We start from the raw sequence: 20,212 nt of genomic DNA, 5'->3' as shown, positions 1-20,212 counted from the left end.
GTTTGCTAACAATTGTCTCCTCTAGAGTTTCATAACAGATCTCAACAAGGTCTCAAATGAGGCTCAAGTTTGTCTTGACACCGAATCTGCATTCAATAGTCAAAGAGCTTATTATGAAGTCATACATGTCTCGTCAAATTCCAAAAAGTAATTCGAACTGATAGAAAAACAAAAATCTGATCTTTTTAGTTTCTCAGTTGTTTCTCTTCGACAGCAAAGAGATGCAGTGGAGATCAAATGGAGACCTTTCATTAAGTCTCCTGCTTCTCAGATTTTTCTGCTGAGAAAAAGACCCTGTCCTTTCTCCTAGATTTTCAACATAGATCTCAACAATGTCTCAAACTGTGCCAGACTTGACAAAGACTGTCATGCAAAAATTTCAATATGATCTCAACTATTTCTCATCATATTCTTCATAATTTCAAACATCTGCCATCAATCAAAGCTGATACTTAAATGAAACATAACAGAACTCAATTATTAAGTCTCCTGAGCTATGAAAGAACAACCTCTGAGCAATACAATGCTCTTCCAGATATCAGCACCAGGACATGATCATGCACATGAAAATACAGCGCTGGTTATGCAAGTATTATGACATATTATGTTTCACAGATTGCAAATGCAAATCACACTGCGAATGTCTGCGTGAGATGCTATCGGCTGTATTTTGCATGCACACCCATATTTTGTTATAATGCATTCGGGGTGTAATTCTAGTACCCGTGCAGACTGCAGCCCTGCAGATGATTGACTCGGCATGTAGCCTTAAAAAGTGTCTGTACATTAAGGCTAATGAGAGGAGGCTTTGACTTCCCTTTAATCTGCTTATGTAAAGCATGGCCTCCAATGTGAGGAATGTCTACTCTTAACGCTAACATTCTCCTCCTGTCCTGTGCATCACAATGTGATCATGACAACAAAGACCTTGCAGAACAAAAAGTGCATATTTTCCTGAAACCAAAACACACACAAAACATCATAAATGCAACAAGTGCATGTGTTTCTGCATGGAACAGCTCTGTAATTCTTCATATGCATGTGTATATATTGAAAATTTTTAAGTGTGCCTCTCAATCAAAAATTCATATATTCTTTTGGTTCCTTCATATGACTTTTATTTCTATAATATATTATAATTTATTTATATAATTAATATAATAGTTGTATTTTATGACTTTAAGAAGTAATCAAGGAGTGACAGCAGGAGTCAATGCCGAGTTCTTGTTGCCAGGGCAATGGTGGCTCTCATAGGCTTTTCAGGCAGGTCATGTGACCAGCAGCTTTGACGTCACTGTGGGAGGCAGTTTGGTGCTCTGAACTAAGCTGCGGGTGAGTCTTGTGGAGTTTTTCATTGGAGCTGCTGGTTGCATCAAAGCTTGTTCCTGATACCTGTGGCTGCATATCAGCACTGAGGCCACACAACGCCTCTTCCCTGCCGAGCTCCCCGGGTTATGGCCATCTAAAGTCTCACGGCACAGCACCAGAACAACCACCTGAGGTGAGTTCTATCTTTTTTGTGCATGCTTTGCTGTTTTTCTTGCAGGTAAAATCTCAGCTGGTATATGCTGGCCATGCACTGATGCACTGTCAGAGGACGAGAAATTGAAAACAGACAGCTGAGATTTTTGGGTATCTTGTGAGGTTTGGATGAAAGGAAGCAAGCTGTTGCTTGAACGTGAACAGGATGCAACAATCTGAACTCTTAGAATGAGGACAGCTCTGTGTGGAGAGTGAAGGTTTGGTTTTACTCCAATCTCTCCTTTATACACTGAGAAACCTGGAACTGACAGAGTGCCGGAAGGCTACTGACCTGAGTGGATTTCAGACCATTTGGCTTTGGATAAATCCTGGAACATAAGGCTTATAGGAGGGACACTACCTGATTTCACAAGAGAAACACAGAGTCTGATCACATGAACAAAACCAGATCATCTGAGCTGCATTACATGCACTTTAAAGTGCCATGTAGACAGTAGAATATACCACAATTTTTTTTACATCAGAATTCGAGATAGCTTAGACACATACACACAAAAAACATTGAATTTTCATGCAATTTTCAAGTGTGAAATAGCATTTGTTTTGTAAAACATACTCTAATAATCTTAATCTTTAGAACTTTGAAAAAAAAAATCATAGTGTAGTCGACAGATAATGTCCATGAACAACATAAGTCTTCTTCAGATTTTTAAATTACCCTTCAGCCTTTTGCTTGAGTTCACTTCAGTAAGTGCAAACAATCCATCTAATTAACATAAGCTGATCAATTCTAATTTAAAACGCCTTAAAAAATCAGACAATGTCTGTGCGAACATTTTAATGCATATGCGAAGTCACACTGCAGTTATAACAACTCTATTGTTTTAAATTCACATGAATTTGTGTGAAATGGGAAATAAGCCTTTTGCTCTAAATGACTTAATTCTCATTATTGAGTGGTTGGTCACTAGTACACTGAAAAATAGAAGAGGAATCAGATAAAGTCAGTTGAAGTATCACTGGGAACTCAGGTTAAGTGGCAAACTTGTTTTCAGAACACTTAACAAAACATCTCAGGTTGCAGGAAGTTGTTGAGACGCTCTTTTTTTCACCTTTTGCATTGTTGTGGCATGCATGTAGGTTACACTGCAATGTTTCAGATCTGACAGGCTGTTCCGAAAGCACACATAATTCTCCGAGAGGGTTTTTGAGAAGAAGCAAGTGGGCGCTTGGAAAAATGTGACGGTCTGTGGGGATGTGGAAACAGATGCTCGGCTTTGTGGGAGAGTTTAGTAAAGCCCCAGAGAGAGGGAGAGAAATTAAGAGAGAATGTAGAAAGGGAGAGGGGAGTGTCTGTTCAGAAAACTTCCTGTGAAGAGCTGCCGACATACAGAGCTGGTATAGAGAGGGAAGAAAGGAGGAAAGAAAGCTGGCGACATCACTAGGTCCAACAAGTGAAACTGAAGTGCATCATTTACATCAAGGTGAGTCAGAAGATGAATGTTTTTCTTGCTACTGTCACCTTTGGCTGTATTTGGTTTGTAGGGCACTTTTCTTTGTAAAGCTGCCTTGGAACAAAATGCATAATGAAAAACGCTTCATAAATCTATTCAATTCAAACAGTCTGTGTGTAGTTGAAATGACATATCAGAGGGTACGCTGTTAAAAATAAAGGCTCCAAAAAGGGGTTTTCATAGCAATTACATTGAAGAATTTTTTTGGAAAAGAAGCTTTCAAAGAACCCTTCAGGGAACAGAAAGAATCATTTTTTTCATGTGAAAAACATTTTAAATCGTCTAAAGAATCTTTTTCCACTATAAAGAATCTGGAAATGGAATGGAAATGTTCCATGGATGTTAAAGGATCTATCTATCTCATAAAAAATTTATTCTTTTATTGTATATTATTATTATATCTTGATGTTGACAACCCAACAACATATTATTTGACATATTACCCTGTTGAAAAAACCAGCATATGCTGGTTAGGTATGTTTTGATGCTGGTTTAAGCTGGTCCTTTGCCAGCACATGACCAGCATAAACCAGCAAAAGGACCAGCATAAACCAGCAAAGGACCAGCTTAAACCAGCAAAGGACCAGTTTAAACCAGCATCCCAGCGTCAAAACATACCTAACCAGCATATGCTGGTTTTTTCAACAGGGTATGGAAATCTGACGTGACGTTATACCACCATCTTATATCTTTATTTTGACAAAAAATACAAAAATAAAAGGACAGTGTATTAGATGTCGAAGTCTATCATGTAGACTGGTTGCAGAGATTTACATATGTAATGTTTGGTTTGGGACCAGAGTATTATGACCAATGCTGTCCATTAATGTCTTCTGTTTAATAGTGAACCTCATAAGCGTGTAAATATGAAGTGTCCACTTTCTCTGCGTTTCAGCCTTAGTATAAAGGTGGTAAAAGCATATACTGTGACTTGTCTCACTTATAAAATGCTTCATTAGATCCTGAGTGCTTCTGGATCTCAGTGGAGCATGATGGAGCATGTGAATGTGGCGGTGTTTGGATTGACTCTTGTGAGGATTGTGTGTATTTTTAATGAGGCTGAGGGTAGAGTTATTACTGTAATGTTCAGCTCAAGCACGTACGGTAATGGCACTTTGTAATGAGTCAAGTGATAGTGATTTCACACTCGAGTTCCTCTACATTCAATTTGTGTGCATTGAGGCTGTAATGTAAAGGCATTTCCTGTTTGCGATCATCATGTGAAGTCTCCCATCACTATTGCTGCAATTGCCCGTGATTTCAAACTGTAAACGTTACGTAAAAAATGTTTCCAAAAATAGGGGCTTTGCAAATATTTAGACTAAGAGCATGTGCAGAAATTGTCGAGCGTGGCTGGCGATGGCGTTTGGTGCCGTTCTCACAGAAGGATGGAGGATTGTGTCGAGGTCAAGCAAGGATAGTTTACAAGCAGTTAGCACTTTTAGATTGATGGCTGAATGTTTATATTTGAACTAGACAAAAATGCTTTATGTCAAAAGTCTGGGTATTAATATAGCGTTGCTGGGGGTTTTTTCAGACAGGAAATATGGACCTTTAACGACCTCAGCACTGTCAGCTGAGTGTGTGATATTTATAACTACTTTCAAGTACATTCACTGAATTTTTCTCATACAAGCGAAACATTTAGAAGGTCATTTTCCTCTAGCTTTCGGCTGCTTATACTTGCACAAATGTTAATCCAACATGTTTCTCTTGTTTAAAATTCCACACTTTAGTTTGACAGTGTTTTGAAACCATTTAGTGAAGGCATCTTCACTAAATGATCTTAGATCTTAGATCAAGATCTTAGCAGAGGTCACACGAGAGAGAAGGACACCATTTTAGCCGAGGCCTGTAAAACCTCACTTAACAATCACAATCTTTCTGCATCCATGCAAAATTCCAGCTTATTTTAAAAACGTCTAGTCTTTTAATTATTAAGGGTTCGTTTTATAATGCATATTTTATTTCATCTGTTTACTATTGGGTGTTCTTGAGGTTGCAGATGAATGTCTCAAAACATTTGTGATTTTGACTTACAAAAGCACATTGTTGTGTTTTACGCATTGGAGTATGTACAGTATACCTGCTGTATTCTTTATCGCCAAGACCTGGTATAAGATATTTAGTGGCCCTTACATAACAGACATGAGTCTATATTTATACTCTACTGCTTCAGATTAGCCCTGCAGAACCTTGAGTTAATCCTGCAGGTACAAAGACACAGAGAGAGATTGTGAGGGAAAGCAGACTTGTTAGCTAGTTAGCGAAAGGAAATTAAACAACGTGTTAGTTAAAGGAAAGTTTTTGATGAATTGTGTGTTCTGTGCAGTCAGTGTAGGACTCTTGCAAGCAGATTTCAGAGTAACACTTCAGTTTAGGGACCAATTCACACTATTAACTAGTTGCATGCATATTAGCATATTGGCTGTTTATTAGTTCTTACAAAGCACATATTAATGCTTTATTCTGCATGACCATATTTTATGCTGCGTTCAAGTCCTCCTGGGACGTTCGTACTTACGAGTTGACAAGTCGTAATTACGACGTCAGGTGCGTTCAAGTCAGTTTAGTCGGCACAAGATGGCGGTGTACCTTCTTTTAATAAATTACAAGAAAATACAACAGGGTCTGTTAACTCTGCTAATAGAAAATGAAGAGCAAAGAGCTCGCATCAGGTGTGTTTTGCGTTTTTAATATATTTAAAACATGCAACATGGCAAATCAAAAGATTTTTCACCTATAGGTGCAAAAATGATAGCATTTTTTTACTTGGATTTCATTAACTAGCTGCGTAACAAGAACATGACCAATTTAAGTTTATAGGACAACTAAACTATCAATTTAAACAAAAATTTACCGTCAACTACAGACGTTGCATCCATCGATTCCGCCATGTTTCTCATTGACACGCCCCCAACTCGGAAACTCGGGGCTTAAAGAAAATTTCGAGTTTCCCACTCATAATAACGACTTTGTGGTGGCGTTCATGTGCGTTCAACTCGTAAATACGATCTATCCGACATGACTTGAACGCACCATAAGATCCCTTAATCAACCCAACACCTAAACCTAACAACTACCTTACTAACTATTAATAAGCAGCAAATTAGGAGTTTATTGACGCAAAAGTCAAAGTTAATACTTAGATAGTGAGAAATGGTCCCCGAACTAAAGTGTGACATATATCAATATTAATATTTATTGACTGTATCACTTATGAGCAGATCTTGCTAAATGAGATTGAAATTCTTGAACTGGCCCCTAGGGCATTTTTCCCTTTATAAAAAAAAACAAACAATAAAATTAAAATTAAAATTCTCCAACCTTATAAAATGGGCCACACTTTATTTTATGGTACAATTCTCACTATTAATGAACTATTACGACTTTTGCCTCAAACTCCTAATTACTGTTTAGTAATTAGTCGTTAAGTTTAGGTATTGGGTAGGATTAGGGATTTCAAATATGGTCATGCAAAATATGTGCTTTTTAAGTATTAATAAACGGCCAATGTGCTAGTAATATGCATGCTAATAATCAGCTAGTTCATAGTGAGAATTGGTCCCTATGCTAAAGTGTTACCATAAAATGAGTTTGAATGTGTGAAATTCTTGTGGCATGGTCATATTTACTGGTGTTCGGTGAATTTTCAGGGGCAAAATCCAGTCATTTCAATAGGAATTTCCCCATGCAGATTTCACAGCAGGTTCATGTTGTTCACACGAATTCACTGTGTTGACCACCAGAAAGCTGCTTGGGTTGAAAGTGACTTCTGTGCTGCATACATCAATCGACTATAGATAATTGACAATGGGCTTTTTTTTTGCCCACAAATTTTGCTGAAATGTGATCGCACTTTTAATCAATCAATACATTCAATTGGAATAATGAGAGCACTGTGTTGCTTGATTTAGCTCTGGCTTTGTTTTAAACTATTTTTGTTGGAGACATAGAGCAAAAACAGATAATATTGAAAATATTGTGCCTAAAATATAAATAACTTATTAACTTTTTTGTTTAGGAACTGTTATATGAAATAGGTGATATATCAGATGTTATACTGTAAATATAAAAAAACAAAAACTCATGCAGGAGCATTTTTTTTTGCCCCATTTCTTGAATTGTGGAGGCACTTCTATTTGTTTCGGTGGCATTTCTGCCCTAAGCTCTTATTAATTTCCAACCCTAGGTGTGACTGCATTATAGCTCATAGAGGCCCAATGTGAATCTTATGTGAACAATAATGTATTTGAAACACATTATGAGGGATTATGTGTATACAGTATTTTTTTAACTGTTTAAATTGAACTACTGCAAATTGAGCGCTGCAAAAATTCATAATTCATTATTTTCTTAAAGGGTTAGTTCACCCAAAAATGAAAATTCTGTCATTAATTACTCACCCTCGTGTTGTTCCAAACCCGTAAGACCTTCGTTCATCTTCGCAACGCCATTTAAGATATTTTTGATGAAATCTGAGAGCTCTCTGACCCTCCCATAGACAGCAAGGTAACTACCAGAGACGTAGTTCGTAGAGATGAAAATGTGGAATAAAGTCGTTATTTTTGTTTTCTTTGCGCAAAAAAGTATTCTCGTAGCTTCGTAACTTTACAGTTGAACCACTGATGTCACACGGACTACTTTGTCGATCATCTTGGTACTTTTCTGGACCTTGAACGTGGTAGTTACCTTGCTGTCTATGGGAGGGTCAGAGAGCCCTCAGATTTCATCAAAAATATCTTAAATTGTGTTGCGAAGATGAACGAAGGTCTTACGGGTTTGGAACAACACGAGGGTGAGTAATTAATGACAGAATTTTCATTTTTGGGTGAACTATCCCTTTAATCAGCATTTTTGTTGTGCTTTCCAGTAAAAATATATAAACCCTTAAATCAAGATCAAAAGCTAAATTTGTTTTAATCATTTATTTTATTTATTAATTATTATTTCATGTTATTATTTCATTATTTCCAACGTTATTCTTAAGTTTACATTTTAAAACCTGTGAAATCATATTTCCTAACATGTGGAAACACAGTTGAGACCTAAACTAAATGTTTATAAATGAGACATAAATTGATGTGGCATGAATTTGGTGTTGGCATAGCACAGATGTCAAATGTAGATTGAGGTGAGCAGGTGCCAGCAATGAGCCACAGAAACCAACAGTCTTGCAAGGGCTGGCATACAGTTAATAGCTATGTGTGCGATACATGAAATTCATAACTAAACATGAATCATTGATCCTGATTCATTCTAGCGATCAGCCTACAGTCTGCTAAAGCTCACTTGATTTTTCCCCATGACTGTAATTTTAGCATACAGTACACTTATTGAACAAAGCAATGTAAATGCAGCACTATAGATGACTGTTGATGTGAAGGAAATTTCCGCATTGACTAATGTCACTAGATGTGCCCATGATAACTCATACACAGAAATGCTGTTCTTTCTTGCAGTTAACACTTACTGTATGTTTATTTTGGCGAGCTTGGGAAAGAACAAGGAAACTATGAGAGTACTTGATGAGCTTTTCATTTCGTAGCCCCCTCACAAAGATGAATGCAGCATTGACATTTTCCACAGTCATACTTCAGTTTCGGAGCTTGTGGTTTTATTTAGCCTCTGTGGTTTTGAAGGGTGGAGGAAATGGAGATATCAACCTTTGTATCACATGACACGCACCTTCCTGTGTCTTGTTCCATCATTTGTATGACCACTCGTGAGAATATTCATTTCTATCATTTCGATGGCTCGTGCTTTCGTAAGGCTGTCAACACAAGTAAGTCTCAAGTCATTCGTTTCATTTATAAGGCAATGCATGTTCTACGTTTTATCTGCTGATGCATCAGAGATGAGAATGAAAATAGCTGAGCTCTGATGCTCATCTGGGAGATTGATTGACAGAGTTTGATTTCAGCTTGCAACATTTGATCCATTTTTTTCTGTTTGTTTGTTTGCTCCTCATGAATAATTTTATAAGGATTTTCTTAACTTCTAACTTGTTTACTTCTTGTCTTGTGTAATAAAATATTTATTTATGCAATGACCAAAGAAAGAAAGAATCAGGGTTTTTTTTCTTGTCCACTAAAATAACTAAACGTCCTGTGAACATAATCCTTTAAACATCATTTATTTATTTATTTATTTATTTATTCATTCATTTATTCATTAATTCATTCATACAGTAAATAAATAAATAATTAGGGTTTTTTTGGTCTTGTCCAGTAAAATAACTAAACATCCTGTAAACATAATCCTTTAAACATCATTTATTTGTTTGTTTGTTTAGTTAGTTGGTTGTTTGTTTGTTTGTTTGTTTATTTATGTTTGTTTATTTATTTATTCATTCATTCATTCAGTGCTCAAAAAAAAAATAATAATAATAATTAGGGTTTTTTTTGTCTTGTCCAGTAAATAGCTAAACATCCTTTGAACTACTGCATAGTGTATTATGTCATATTTTCAGCTAGTATATCATTAAATAGTTTTTTTTTTATCCCATTGGTAAACAGTATTCTTTTAGTATTAGTTCCACGGTATTTATTAATATTTTCAATAGCTTTTATTTTTAGTTTTCCTTTTAATTTTAGTTTACGTAATTTTGTTATGTGCTTTTCTCATGTAGTGTTAGGTTTTTTAGTTCTATTTAGCTTACATTTGTTCTACTTTTAGTAATTTTAGTACTTCATCTGAAATTTATTTAATTTCTGTTAGTTGCCAGTTTATTTTTTTTAATCTAATTTTTATTATTTTATTTCAGCTTTATTTCAAATATCAATTTTTTAAATGTATTTAATTTAGTTACCCGGTTTAGTACAAAAAACACTATACATACTGTATATATAGTTCAACTTTAGTTATTTTGAACCAGTCTCATCTTGTTTGATATTCTTGTTTGAAAGGTATTTTTCTCTGAACGGTGCCTAAACATAGCTGTGCTGATGAAAGCAGATTGTTTGGTGGGTGTGATCCTCGGGACATCAGTGTCCACCTGTGTCTGTGGAGCGGGTGTTATGTAAGCATGACGTCTCTGCGGGGCGATTGGAGGCTCTAAGAGTCTTAGGGTTAATTAGAGATAGAGATCTTTGAGCTGTTGACCCTGGAAATAAGAGTCCAAGAACACCAGCGGCGGCTCTGCTTTATAAATACAGGCTAAGCTCAGGGTCCCAAGAACACGGCCTGTCCTGAGGAGGGATCAGAAGTGATGCCACTGACGATCAAAAGGCTGGGGGTAACAGACCAAGAGACACGTCTCTGAGGGATTGGAACAGACCCCTGAACTTTAACCCTAGCATTGTGGTGACTTCAGAAAATAATTTTCTTCCATTCTTCTAAAAGAAACATCCTATCGTTTGATTTATCCCATTGTTGAATAATGGCACATTTTTATACAAAGTCGCTTCAAATGCAACTGTTTTGTGCTTCACTAACAGTGGGATTAGACTGTCTGTTACCATGACAACAGATGGAACGTAATACAAATGGCACATATCCATTAAGCAATTAAACTCTGATTGATCACAATGCTTTTATCCATACATTCATCCACAGGGGCGGCCAGAAAGTCTGCTGTGGACAAATTGGCCTGTTATGCTTTGGTACTCAGACTGGACGGGTGGAGTGTGTGTGTGTGTGTGTGTGTGTGTGTGTGTGTGTGTGTGTGAAGGCGCTGGTTTGTAGAGAGGGGATACAGTGGCCAGCAGGGGCTTTTCCGTTCAGATGAGGATACAGCATTTTTTCAGAGAACACTTCTAGATGTTCAAAATAAATTGTCTAATGGGGCATCCATGTTTACACAGAAAAAAAATAGATGGTAAACACAGAGGGCATTGTAGAGAAACATCTTTGACAAAGTTGATATATCAATTAAATAAAAACATTAATTAGAAAAATAGCATTGACTATTGAACTAGCATTGACAAAGCAATATCTGAGCAATACAGTTTTCTTCTAGGTTCCTATGGCCACATAATTCAATATTTAAAGTTTTATTAAAACATATACTACTGTACACTACTTTTTTGAAAGAAGTCTATTATGTACAGCAAGGGTGTATTTATTTGACCAAAAATTCTATAAAACAGTAATATTGTGCAATATTATTATAATTTAAATGATTTAAAAATAACTGTTTTCTATGTGAATATATAGTAAAATGTAATTTATTGCTGTGAACAAAGCTGAATTTTCAGCATAATTACTCCAGTCTTCAGTGTCACATGATCCTCCAGAAATCATTCTGATATGATGATTTGCTCTCAAGAAACATTTCTGATTATTATCAATGTTGATAACAGTTGTGCTGCTTAACATTATTGTGTTAATATTCATATTATTGTTATTGTTAATATTAATACTAATATTATTGTTAATATTATTGTTATTGTTAATATAAATACTAATATTATTGTTAATATTAATATTATTGTGTAAATATTTTTTGATACATTTTTAGGTATAAAAAGTTCAAAAGAACAGCATTTATTTGAAATAAAAATTATTTTATAAATAAGACATTATAAGGCATTATAAATGTCTTTATTGTTACTTTTGATCTAGTAAATACTTCTTTGCTGAATAAAAAATTAAAAAAATCTTTACTGACCCCACATTTAACATTTAAACAGCAATTTTAATTTAATCAAGTAAGGGGCCAGATTTTAATCATGTAAGTGGCCAAACTAAATAAATATCAAGCTAATGTTGTTATTTTTAGTTACATTTACATATTTTCTTACATAACTTTCCTAAAGTGGAAAGAGCACTTACTGACTGGTATGATTAGTATCTTCAAAAGCAGTTGGTTGACATTCATTCATTTGCTTAATTAATTTCCCCATCAATTTGGTTTCACCATTTATGACTGATGGTTTCCTACATGCACATACTGTAAGTGAGAGAGAAACAGATGTGGCAAAGACAACAGAAACTGAACGGTTTTTTAAATATTTGACTATTTTTCTCTTTGTTAGAATTTGACTCTTTTCACATCATTTTGTTAAAGAAGACATAAATAAACACACTATATATAGCGTGGAGCTGGATGGACACATGCGCTACGTGAGGAGCAGTGAAAGGCAAACTGATGGACTGCTTCCTGTTTACAAGAGGAGGTTCAGTTTCTCCATCTCCCCAATCTTATTTTTTGTCCCCCATCACTCTCATCTCAGTGGACAGGGATGAGAATAAAGAGTCATTGTACACAACATTTGTGTCTCGCATATAAAAATGACTTTTATTATGAATAATGCAATTTTTATATGTTAATATAGACACTGTTCTGAACACAACTACAAAAAAATCCAACTTTATTTTAATCGTTTTTCTTTCTTTTCTTTTTTTTACGTCATTGAGGTTTTTTTTTCCAGCTTCTCCTTGCTGTATTAAAACCAACCATGAAAAAACACCCATTTTATAGAATTACGCTAATATATGCTCTCAAGATCATATGTGTGTAGGACTGCACGCACGTGGGGTTTTATGAGAGATTTGCACCAGGAAATGATTCGGGTGCAGCTGCACACACACACACACACACACACACACACACACACACTGCAGCAGATGAGAGCATCACTGTGGTCTACCAATGGAAAGTTCAGTTGACAGATGGGAAAAGGAAGAGAAATTTTAGATGTGTGGCAGATATGTGTGCTTTGCATACATAATAGTACGTTCACAGCGAGGGACTCGTCCCGTCAAGGTTTAGGCATTGCGTATGTTTACTGCAGAGCTCACGAGACTTAACAGAAAATGCTATCTTTGTCTCCAAAAAATCCTTAGGAGGAATAGATGTGAAAAGTGTTGCTATAAAGTGACAGATTTACTTTGAGACTGTTTTCACTCAGAAAATGCTAGTAAATTTTACAAATAATTACAAAGAAATGGCACACTGAATTACACATGAAATTCTGAAGAAGAAATGTTGAAAAACTGAAATAGTTATTTTCTTGTAAAATGCACTCCTATATTGTTTGTTTCACTATTTTATTTATTTATTTTTACAGTGTATAGAGCTATAAATTGTATGTGGATAGAATCAGATCAGGTCATTGATCTTAGAAATATTTGATGAGAAACATTTATTGATCTCTGACTTTTAATGTCAGACTTTGGTATCATGGCAAATCTGAGCACAGTAAAGATTGCTGAAATCTCTTCTGAGTCTGAATGTTGAGATCTTGAGATCATGATAAAAAAATCTGAGGAAGTGGAGATGTGAGGAAAAAGTGTCCATTTGCTTTCCATTTCATTTCACTGATGTCTAGGAGAAACTATTTAGATATTAAAGAGATCTCTTTTGCCATTTTCTTTCCTATTTACAGTGGTCCTAAACCAGGGACCCGGAGCCCACTGGGGGGGCCTCGGCAAGCCAATTAAAAATAAGACAAAACAAGTATAATAAGCTAAAACTAAAAATCAAGATAGTTCTTATTTCATTTCAGCACCTCAACACCCATTTTTCTTTTAAAAACCGGACTCATTTTAAAAGTGTGATTTCTAGACATGGACTTGCTTTTGGGAAGTCGTGGCCTAATGGTTAGAGAGTCGGACTCGTAACCCAAAGGTTGCGGGTTTGAGTCTCGTACCGGCAGGGATTGTAGGTGGGGGGAGTGAATGTACAGCGCTCTCTTCAATACCACGACTGAGGTGCCCTTGAGCAAGGCACCGAACCCCCAACTGCTCCGCGGGCGCCGCAGCATAAATGGCTGCCCACTGCTCTGGGTGTGTGTTCACGGTGTGTGTGTGTTCACTGCTGTGTGTGTGCACTTTGGATGGGTTAAATGCAGAGCACTAATTCCGAGTAACCATAACTAACCATACTTGGCCACATGTCACTTCACTTCACTTTTGCAAAATTGTTCTTGAGACTATTAAAAATGTTTTTGACACAAAGGTTATTTCTGTTCACCAAAAGCTTCTTTGGTAAACTCAAATTAATTTTTGCAAAAAAAAAAAAAAACTTTTTGGAACCATTATTTTAAAAAGTGAACAGGTTGTTTATTTCCTATGAATTCAGTTTTTGATCTTGCATTAAATGTGTGAACCCCAACCTATTTCATATTTGCTAACGGTGAGATAGAATTAGTGTATTATTTACTTAAGAGTTCCTTACCGCTAGAACTTAAAATAACAGTTCTTCTCTTCTTCTCCTTCACCTCTAGTTGAAGCCACACCATCAGCATGGGAAAGCAGAACAGCAAGCTCCGTCCCGAGGTGATACAGGACCTGTTGGAAAACACAGACTTCACTGAGCATGAGATCCAGGAGTGGTACAAGGGCTTCCTGCGGGACTGTCCCAGCGGCGCGCTCAGCATGGAGGAATTCAAGAAGATCTACGGCAACTTCTTCCCCTATGGAGACGCGTCAAAGTTTGCGGAGCACGTCTTCCGAACCTTCGACGCCAATGGAGACGGAACAATAGATTTCAGAGAGTTTATTATCGCCCTGAGCGTCACGTCACGCGGCCGTTTGGACCAGAAGCTGAAGTGGGCCTTCAGTATGTACGATCTGGACGGCAACGGATACATAAGCAAGGCGGAGATGCTGGAGATCGTACAGGTGTGTGAGTGTGATTCTCTCGGTTGAAGCATTACAGATGTCTCCTGACAAAGTTAGACATCCTGTTTCCTCCATGATAAGGTACTTTTACATTGAGAAAAGTTTACAAAAAAAGCAAAGTCATTCATTTTCATAGAAAATGACGATGCTAAACCTAACAGTCAAACTTCAGTTCATTTCACTCAAATATAGTTCATTGCACTTAATAGAAAAAGTAATGTGAGCTCAATAGCTGATAATATTAAGCAGAACTCAAACTGAATGAGTTACAGATTTCTAGTTCCCAGTATGCTTTGCTTCAGAATCTGTAAGGAGAAGTAAATGTTGAGGTTAAATGCTATTTTATGTGTTTTTGCACAAGGATTAAAGGAACACTCCACTATTGTTGAAAATAGGCTCATTTTCCAACTCCCCTGGAGTTAAACAGTTGAGTTTTACCGTTTTCGAATCCATTCAGGATTCAGATCTCCGGGTCTGGCGGTAGCACTTTTAGCTGTAGCTTAGCATAGATCATTGAATCTGATTAGACCGTTAGCATCTCGCTCAAAAATGACCAAAGAGTTTCTATATTTTTCCTATTTAAAACTTGACTCTTCTGTAGTTACATCGTGTACCAAGACCGACGGAAAATTAAAAGTTGTGATTTTCTAGGCCGATATGTCTAGGAACTATACTCTTATAAATAGGCTTATTGGAAGTTACCTAGCTGGGGACTATTTTCAGGCGCTGCGTAATATCATTGCACTGCTGCACCCATGGTACGGCAGCAAAGTTCCTTGATTATTACGCCGGAATGAGAGTATAGTTCCTAGCCATATCGGCCTAGAAAATCACAACTTTTCATTTTCCGTCGGTCTTAGTACACGACGTAACTACAGAAGAGTCAAGTTTTAAATAGGAAAAATATAGAAACTCTTTGGTCATTTTTGTAAGGGGAGATCTATTAGTGTTTATTGCCGTTATTAGGGGTGGGCAATATGGCAAAAATATCCTATTATGATTTTTTTGTTTTTTAAGGAAAATCACGATTCACGGTTTTATCACGATTCTTTGGCATGTTGGTTTTACTATTTTGCAAGTTGTCTGAGCAGTACAGCCAAACTAATTTCCCTATTTTAAAAAACAAAGCATTACAAGATACACTTTACAAATACACATAATATACAAATAAAACAAGCTTGGTTTTTCAGGTACAGTAGGTGTATTTAGCAGTTGCACATATTTTTGTGACCTCTGAGCAATAAATGTAGCAATGAATTTGGACGAGTGTGGATCTCTTTCATCTCTATATTAGTGAATAATATGGCAAATCAGTAATATCAACCTGCCTCTAGGAAATGTCTGGTTTTTGACTGGTGTCTTATTACCGTGTTTTTTAGACCAGAAAAATTTGCAATTTTCAGTTACGCATGATGTTTTGCTTAATTAGGGAGATTTGAGTGCAGTGGGTAATTACTTTTTGCTCGTATTTAGGTAAATTTCACACTGTCGGAGCAATTGGTGACTTTCTAAGTCGACTTCCTAAGTGCACTCTCTGGATCTGACAGCTGAGTGCAAGCAAATGGCTGTAATTTCCTTTTCAGTTCATTCTATGGGAAAAGCAGTCACTATGGTTACTTTGAAATTTATGAACTGACAGCTCCAATTCCAAATCATACCCAGAGTCCTCTAATTTTCTCTAATAAGATTTAATGTCTACTTAGACCTTAACAGCATCATAGCTGCACTCCCAAAAGAGAGCAAATTCTAATCCAGAATTCTCAAACCAAAAGCTGGAAAATTCTAAAGCAGCACTGCATGTATTATTTCATTACATCTCCCCAATAAAACAACCCAAGAATGCATTGCAACGAGTTCAGAATCATCCAAGATGACAGATGATTCCGTCATGGAAGACAAAACTTGATTATAAATATAGTTATGCTTGTTAGAGTACTGTGTTGTTAGCTTAGCGACATGCTAAAGCCAAACTACTGAAATGAATTGTGAGTTGAATTTTTGTTTGCAAGGTCACAGCAACAGTGAGGAAGCTTAGTAGGCAGCAGTAAACAACAAGGAAGCTCACTAGGTTGTGAAACAGATTTTGTCTTGTTCTGTTTGAGTAGAATTTTACACTTAACCATATTTTTTGTAGGGTAATACCTTTTCTAAAGCTGATGTTGATTTTATCTTTGCTGTTGTCTTCCTCAGGCCATCTATAAGATGGTTTCTTCAGTGATGAAGATGCCAGAGGACGAGTCCACACCTGAGAAACGCACGGATAAGATCTTCCGCCAGATGGACACAAATCGTGATGGTGAGCTTTCTATCCACTTGTGAAAAAGAAGTGCACTTAAGTGTATTGAATGCACACTTATAGTGTACTTAAAATCTTAAAAGTATATTTAAAAAAAAAGTATTTCATTGAAACAAAAGACCACTTAAGTGCACTTAAAGAGAGACACTTTCATGAGTGTTTCTAAACACACTTAAGTAGACTTTTAAGAAATGCATTTCGTAACACTGTCAAATAAGTGTTTTACTTTAAAGTGCATTTAAAACCATTGTTTTAATAATCTTTTGTTGTGTTTAAAGAAGTACACTTATTTTGATGCGTTGACTAACATACTAAAAGCAGATGTGAAGCACTTGATTATCATTTTAACTGTAGTGTGTTATTCAATATAATTACATTTGATGTTATTTGTTGATGAAATTACATTACACATTACAGGTGTTTAATTACATATATATTTTTTTAAATCATGTCATACATGTTTAGTAGAAATAACATTAAAGTATATTTTAGTTTATCATAAGTGCTTGTCAGTACATTCGACAGTACACAGATATGGCAGTATCATATTTCAAAGATAATAAAATTAATTATGAAATTACATATAAAGATGTACTTAAGTCCTACATAAGTGGGTAAAAACGCTCTAAAGTTCACTCATTGCATTTAATGTAAATTTAAACTTGTAAACATGCACTTAAGTGTCCAAAAACTTTACATTTACAAGTATATTATTTCTGCAATATGTATTCTTATTAAAAGTATGCTAAAGTGTACTTATATAGAAGTTGAAGTTTAAGCGGACTCACAGAAATCAGGCATTGGTAAAGATTTTTTGCATGTCACTTGTTGCTCAAAAAAATAAACTGCTTTAAATATGCTTTCGAATGGCTAACTGACCCAAGCTAATCAGCCAAATCCTGCTTATTTTTGACCTTTGACCCTGTGTTGTTCCTCAGGTAAGCTGTCAATTGAAGAGTTTGTAGAGGGCGCAAAGAACGACGCATCCATCGTGCGACTGTTGCAGTGCGATCCCAGCAGTGCGGGACAGTGACTACTGTCACAACCTCTCTTACACAAGTCTTTCTGTTCGCTCTCCTTCGAATATCAGCAGAGCATGGACTCCAAACCACATCCCCGGTCTCAGTTTCTGTGGGTTTCCCACTGAACATCTCGCATGGAAACATGCGACCATTCATTTCCCACAGACACACACTAGGTAACAGTGAAAACCAGACATTCAGAGATCATACACACTAAGAAGCTTGTGTTCATGTGTCTCTCTGGTTTTTCAGTTCCTCATATAAGGCTTTTTGCCATTTAACACAGCAGGCAGTGATGCTAGTGACATCACATCCTGTTCCTGTTATAAACTTTTGGTACTGAAGTAAACCCTTTCGAAAAGGGCTTTAAATATTAACAAACAGGGAGTTGAAGCAAACATTTCCAAGCATGCAAAATGCACCAGATAATGTAACACTTTGTCAAACTTTCTAAACACCAAAATATAATTTATTTAATAATTATTTTTTAAGAATTTAATAAATTAAATAATTTTACACATACAATGACAAATGTCATTTCTAGTGTTCCTAGTATTTCAGTTCCATTGAGCATAAACATCTATTTAAAAGAGAGTGACATATCATGTTTTTTTTTTAACTTGATTTTGTTTTTTTTTCAATGTTTATTGCATTATGATTATGTCAGAGCCTGTGATATATTCTAAAGGGCCGGTTGGGGTCACATTTTGTCACGATGGTGCTCCTTTAATGAGATTCAGTATAACCTTTAAAACTAAATAATAATCATTCTTTAAAAAAAAAATCTTTTTTAAACATTAGTACTCACGGCATAGGACTGACAATAACCAAAAAGTTGGAAAATATCATGAAACAAAGAAATATTTTTATAAAGACAACAATAATATTAATCTTGCAGCTTCAAAAGAGACATGAAAAAGTATCAGACAAAAAAATTGTAGAAATAATTTATGGTTTAAAAATGTATCACACCACAAAAAAAACAATTTGCTTTTCTATATCAAACTGCTGTTATTATTGAAATATGGCATTTCCTTTTGTTTCAAATCATCATTTGTACAGTAAAAGCATATGTTTGTAGGACTGTGACAATGAACAGCGAAGACCACATGTTACTATGCACATGCACAACGGACCATGAACCCCTGCAGCATTTACTGCCAGACACCAGCCGACACATTCACTTCAGCTTTCCAGACACTTTCTACTCTATCCAGACCTCGATTCAGTCAATCTGCTTCCCACACCAGGGAGCTGTCAAAAAATACTACACATTAGCATGAGTGACTCACCCAAGTACTATTCAATTTGACTGAATCTTGGTCTTAGTATTCGGTTCAGGTCTTTATTTTTATATCCGGCTCAAATCATTTTGCACGTTCTACTGTGGGGTGTGCACCTCAGGCTGAATGTATTCTCTGCATCTACTGCGGCATTCTGTACATTTCAGGATGAATATGTGTGTATGTGGTATGTATGTAATGCTTTTTGAGTTCTCGTGTGTTACTGTTACTGTACGTTTCAGTCAGCACTTGTGAGCATGCAGTCGGTGACATGACAATTGGAGCGTAAAATATCAATGTGTAAGAATATTTCTACACAACCTCAGGGTTAGAAGTGACTATGTTTTAAATGCAAGAGACAGTGTAAGTGGATGGCGTATGCTTTTTGTGTATTGCAAATCTGTAGTCCATTGATCAATACACAAACACTCGCTCACACGTAATCCACATCATGTCTGAGGCCACATGTATAGATATGGATAGCCATCAGAAACTCTCTGCGGTTTCATTTGCTGTGAAGCCGAGGTTGTGATGATCAAACTTTCTTCAGCCACATGCTGATCAGAACAATTCATGAAGGAGCTTGAATTCAAAACGGATCATTTATGTTTGTAGATTCTCCTTCATAAAAAAAACAGTTTAGCATGGGGCATTTCATTTCTAAAGCACACAAGACAGCAACATGTGGTCAAGTGCCAAACACAGATTAAATATATATATGGCAAAACAAACAGTGTTCTATCAGTTTAAGCTGTGCAACTAAATGTTTGTCATCCTTTTGTAGATTTTATATGGTAACCTGTACATTGTGTGAGTGTAGATATTATAAACGCAGGCATCTGTTTTGGTTATATCATAAATAAAAGAAAAGAAAGAAAATGTCTCTGTGTCTGAGGGTCTTGTTTGAACATTACTAAGTTATTAACCCAGGATCGGTTGTAACCCTGGTTTAACAAAATTCTTGTATGGAATTCTCATTAACAGGGGCCATAACTCAGGGTTAAAGAAATAGTTCACCCAAGAATGAAAGTTTGCTGAAAACGAACT

The 20,212-nt window shown here is 36.1% G+C and overlaps 1 protein-coding gene across 4 annotated transcripts; it reads left to right on the top strand.

The window, feature by feature from the left end:
* The first annotated feature begins 1,320 nt into the window (after window positions 1-1,320).
* Window positions 1,321-18,033, top strand: LOC107698641 (neurocalcin-delta B). Of its 4 annotated transcripts, none has more exons than XM_016499700.1 (4): window positions 1,321-1,494; window positions 14,164-14,564; window positions 16,755-16,860; window positions 17,799-18,033. In XM_016499700.1, the coding sequence occupies exons 2-4, from the start codon at window positions 14,187-14,189 to the stop codon at window positions 17,891-17,893; spliced, it is 579 nt and encodes a 192-aa protein (XP_016355186.1). In that variant the 5' UTR covers window positions 1,321-1,494; window positions 14,164-14,186; the 3' UTR covers window positions 17,894-18,033. The 4 variants fall into 4 exon arrangements, with proteins under 4 accessions (XP_016355186.1, XP_016355185.1, XP_016355187.1 ...); XM_016499699.1 differs by having other exon boundaries at window positions 1,321-1,501; window positions 14,168-14,564; XM_016499701.1 differs by lacking the exon at window positions 1,321-1,494 and adding an exon at window positions 2,685-2,966 and having other exon boundaries at window positions 14,168-14,564.
* The last annotated feature ends 2,179 nt before the right edge of the window (window positions 18,034-20,212 follow it).

Source organism: Sinocyclocheilus anshuiensis, unplaced genomic scaffold (genome assembly GCF_001515605.1).
Source record: "Sinocyclocheilus anshuiensis isolate Anshui unplaced genomic scaffold, SAMN03320099.WGS_v1.1 scaffold150, whole genome shotgun sequence".
NCBI classification, from domain to species: Eukaryota; Metazoa; Chordata; class Actinopteri; order Cypriniformes; family Cyprinidae; genus Sinocyclocheilus; species Sinocyclocheilus anshuiensis.
Note: the sequence above shows the minus strand (reverse complement) of the source record. Positions and strands in the feature narration are given on the sequence as shown.

Excerpts from the sequence above, each read along its gene's own strand:
- LOC107698641 (XM_016499700.1), top strand. The coding sequence starts at position 14,187 with ATGGGAAAGCAGAACAGCAAGCTCCGTCCCGAGGTGATACAGGACCTG. Across the intron at positions 14,565-16,754 it reads AGATGCTGGAGATCGTACAG|GCCATCTATAAGATGGTTTC; the intron begins GTGTGTGAGTGT and ends TGTCTTCCTCAG. Across the intron at positions 16,861-17,798 it reads GATGGACACAAATCGTGATG|GTAAGCTGTCAATTGAAGAG; the intron begins GTGAGCTTTCTA and ends GTTGTTCCTCAG.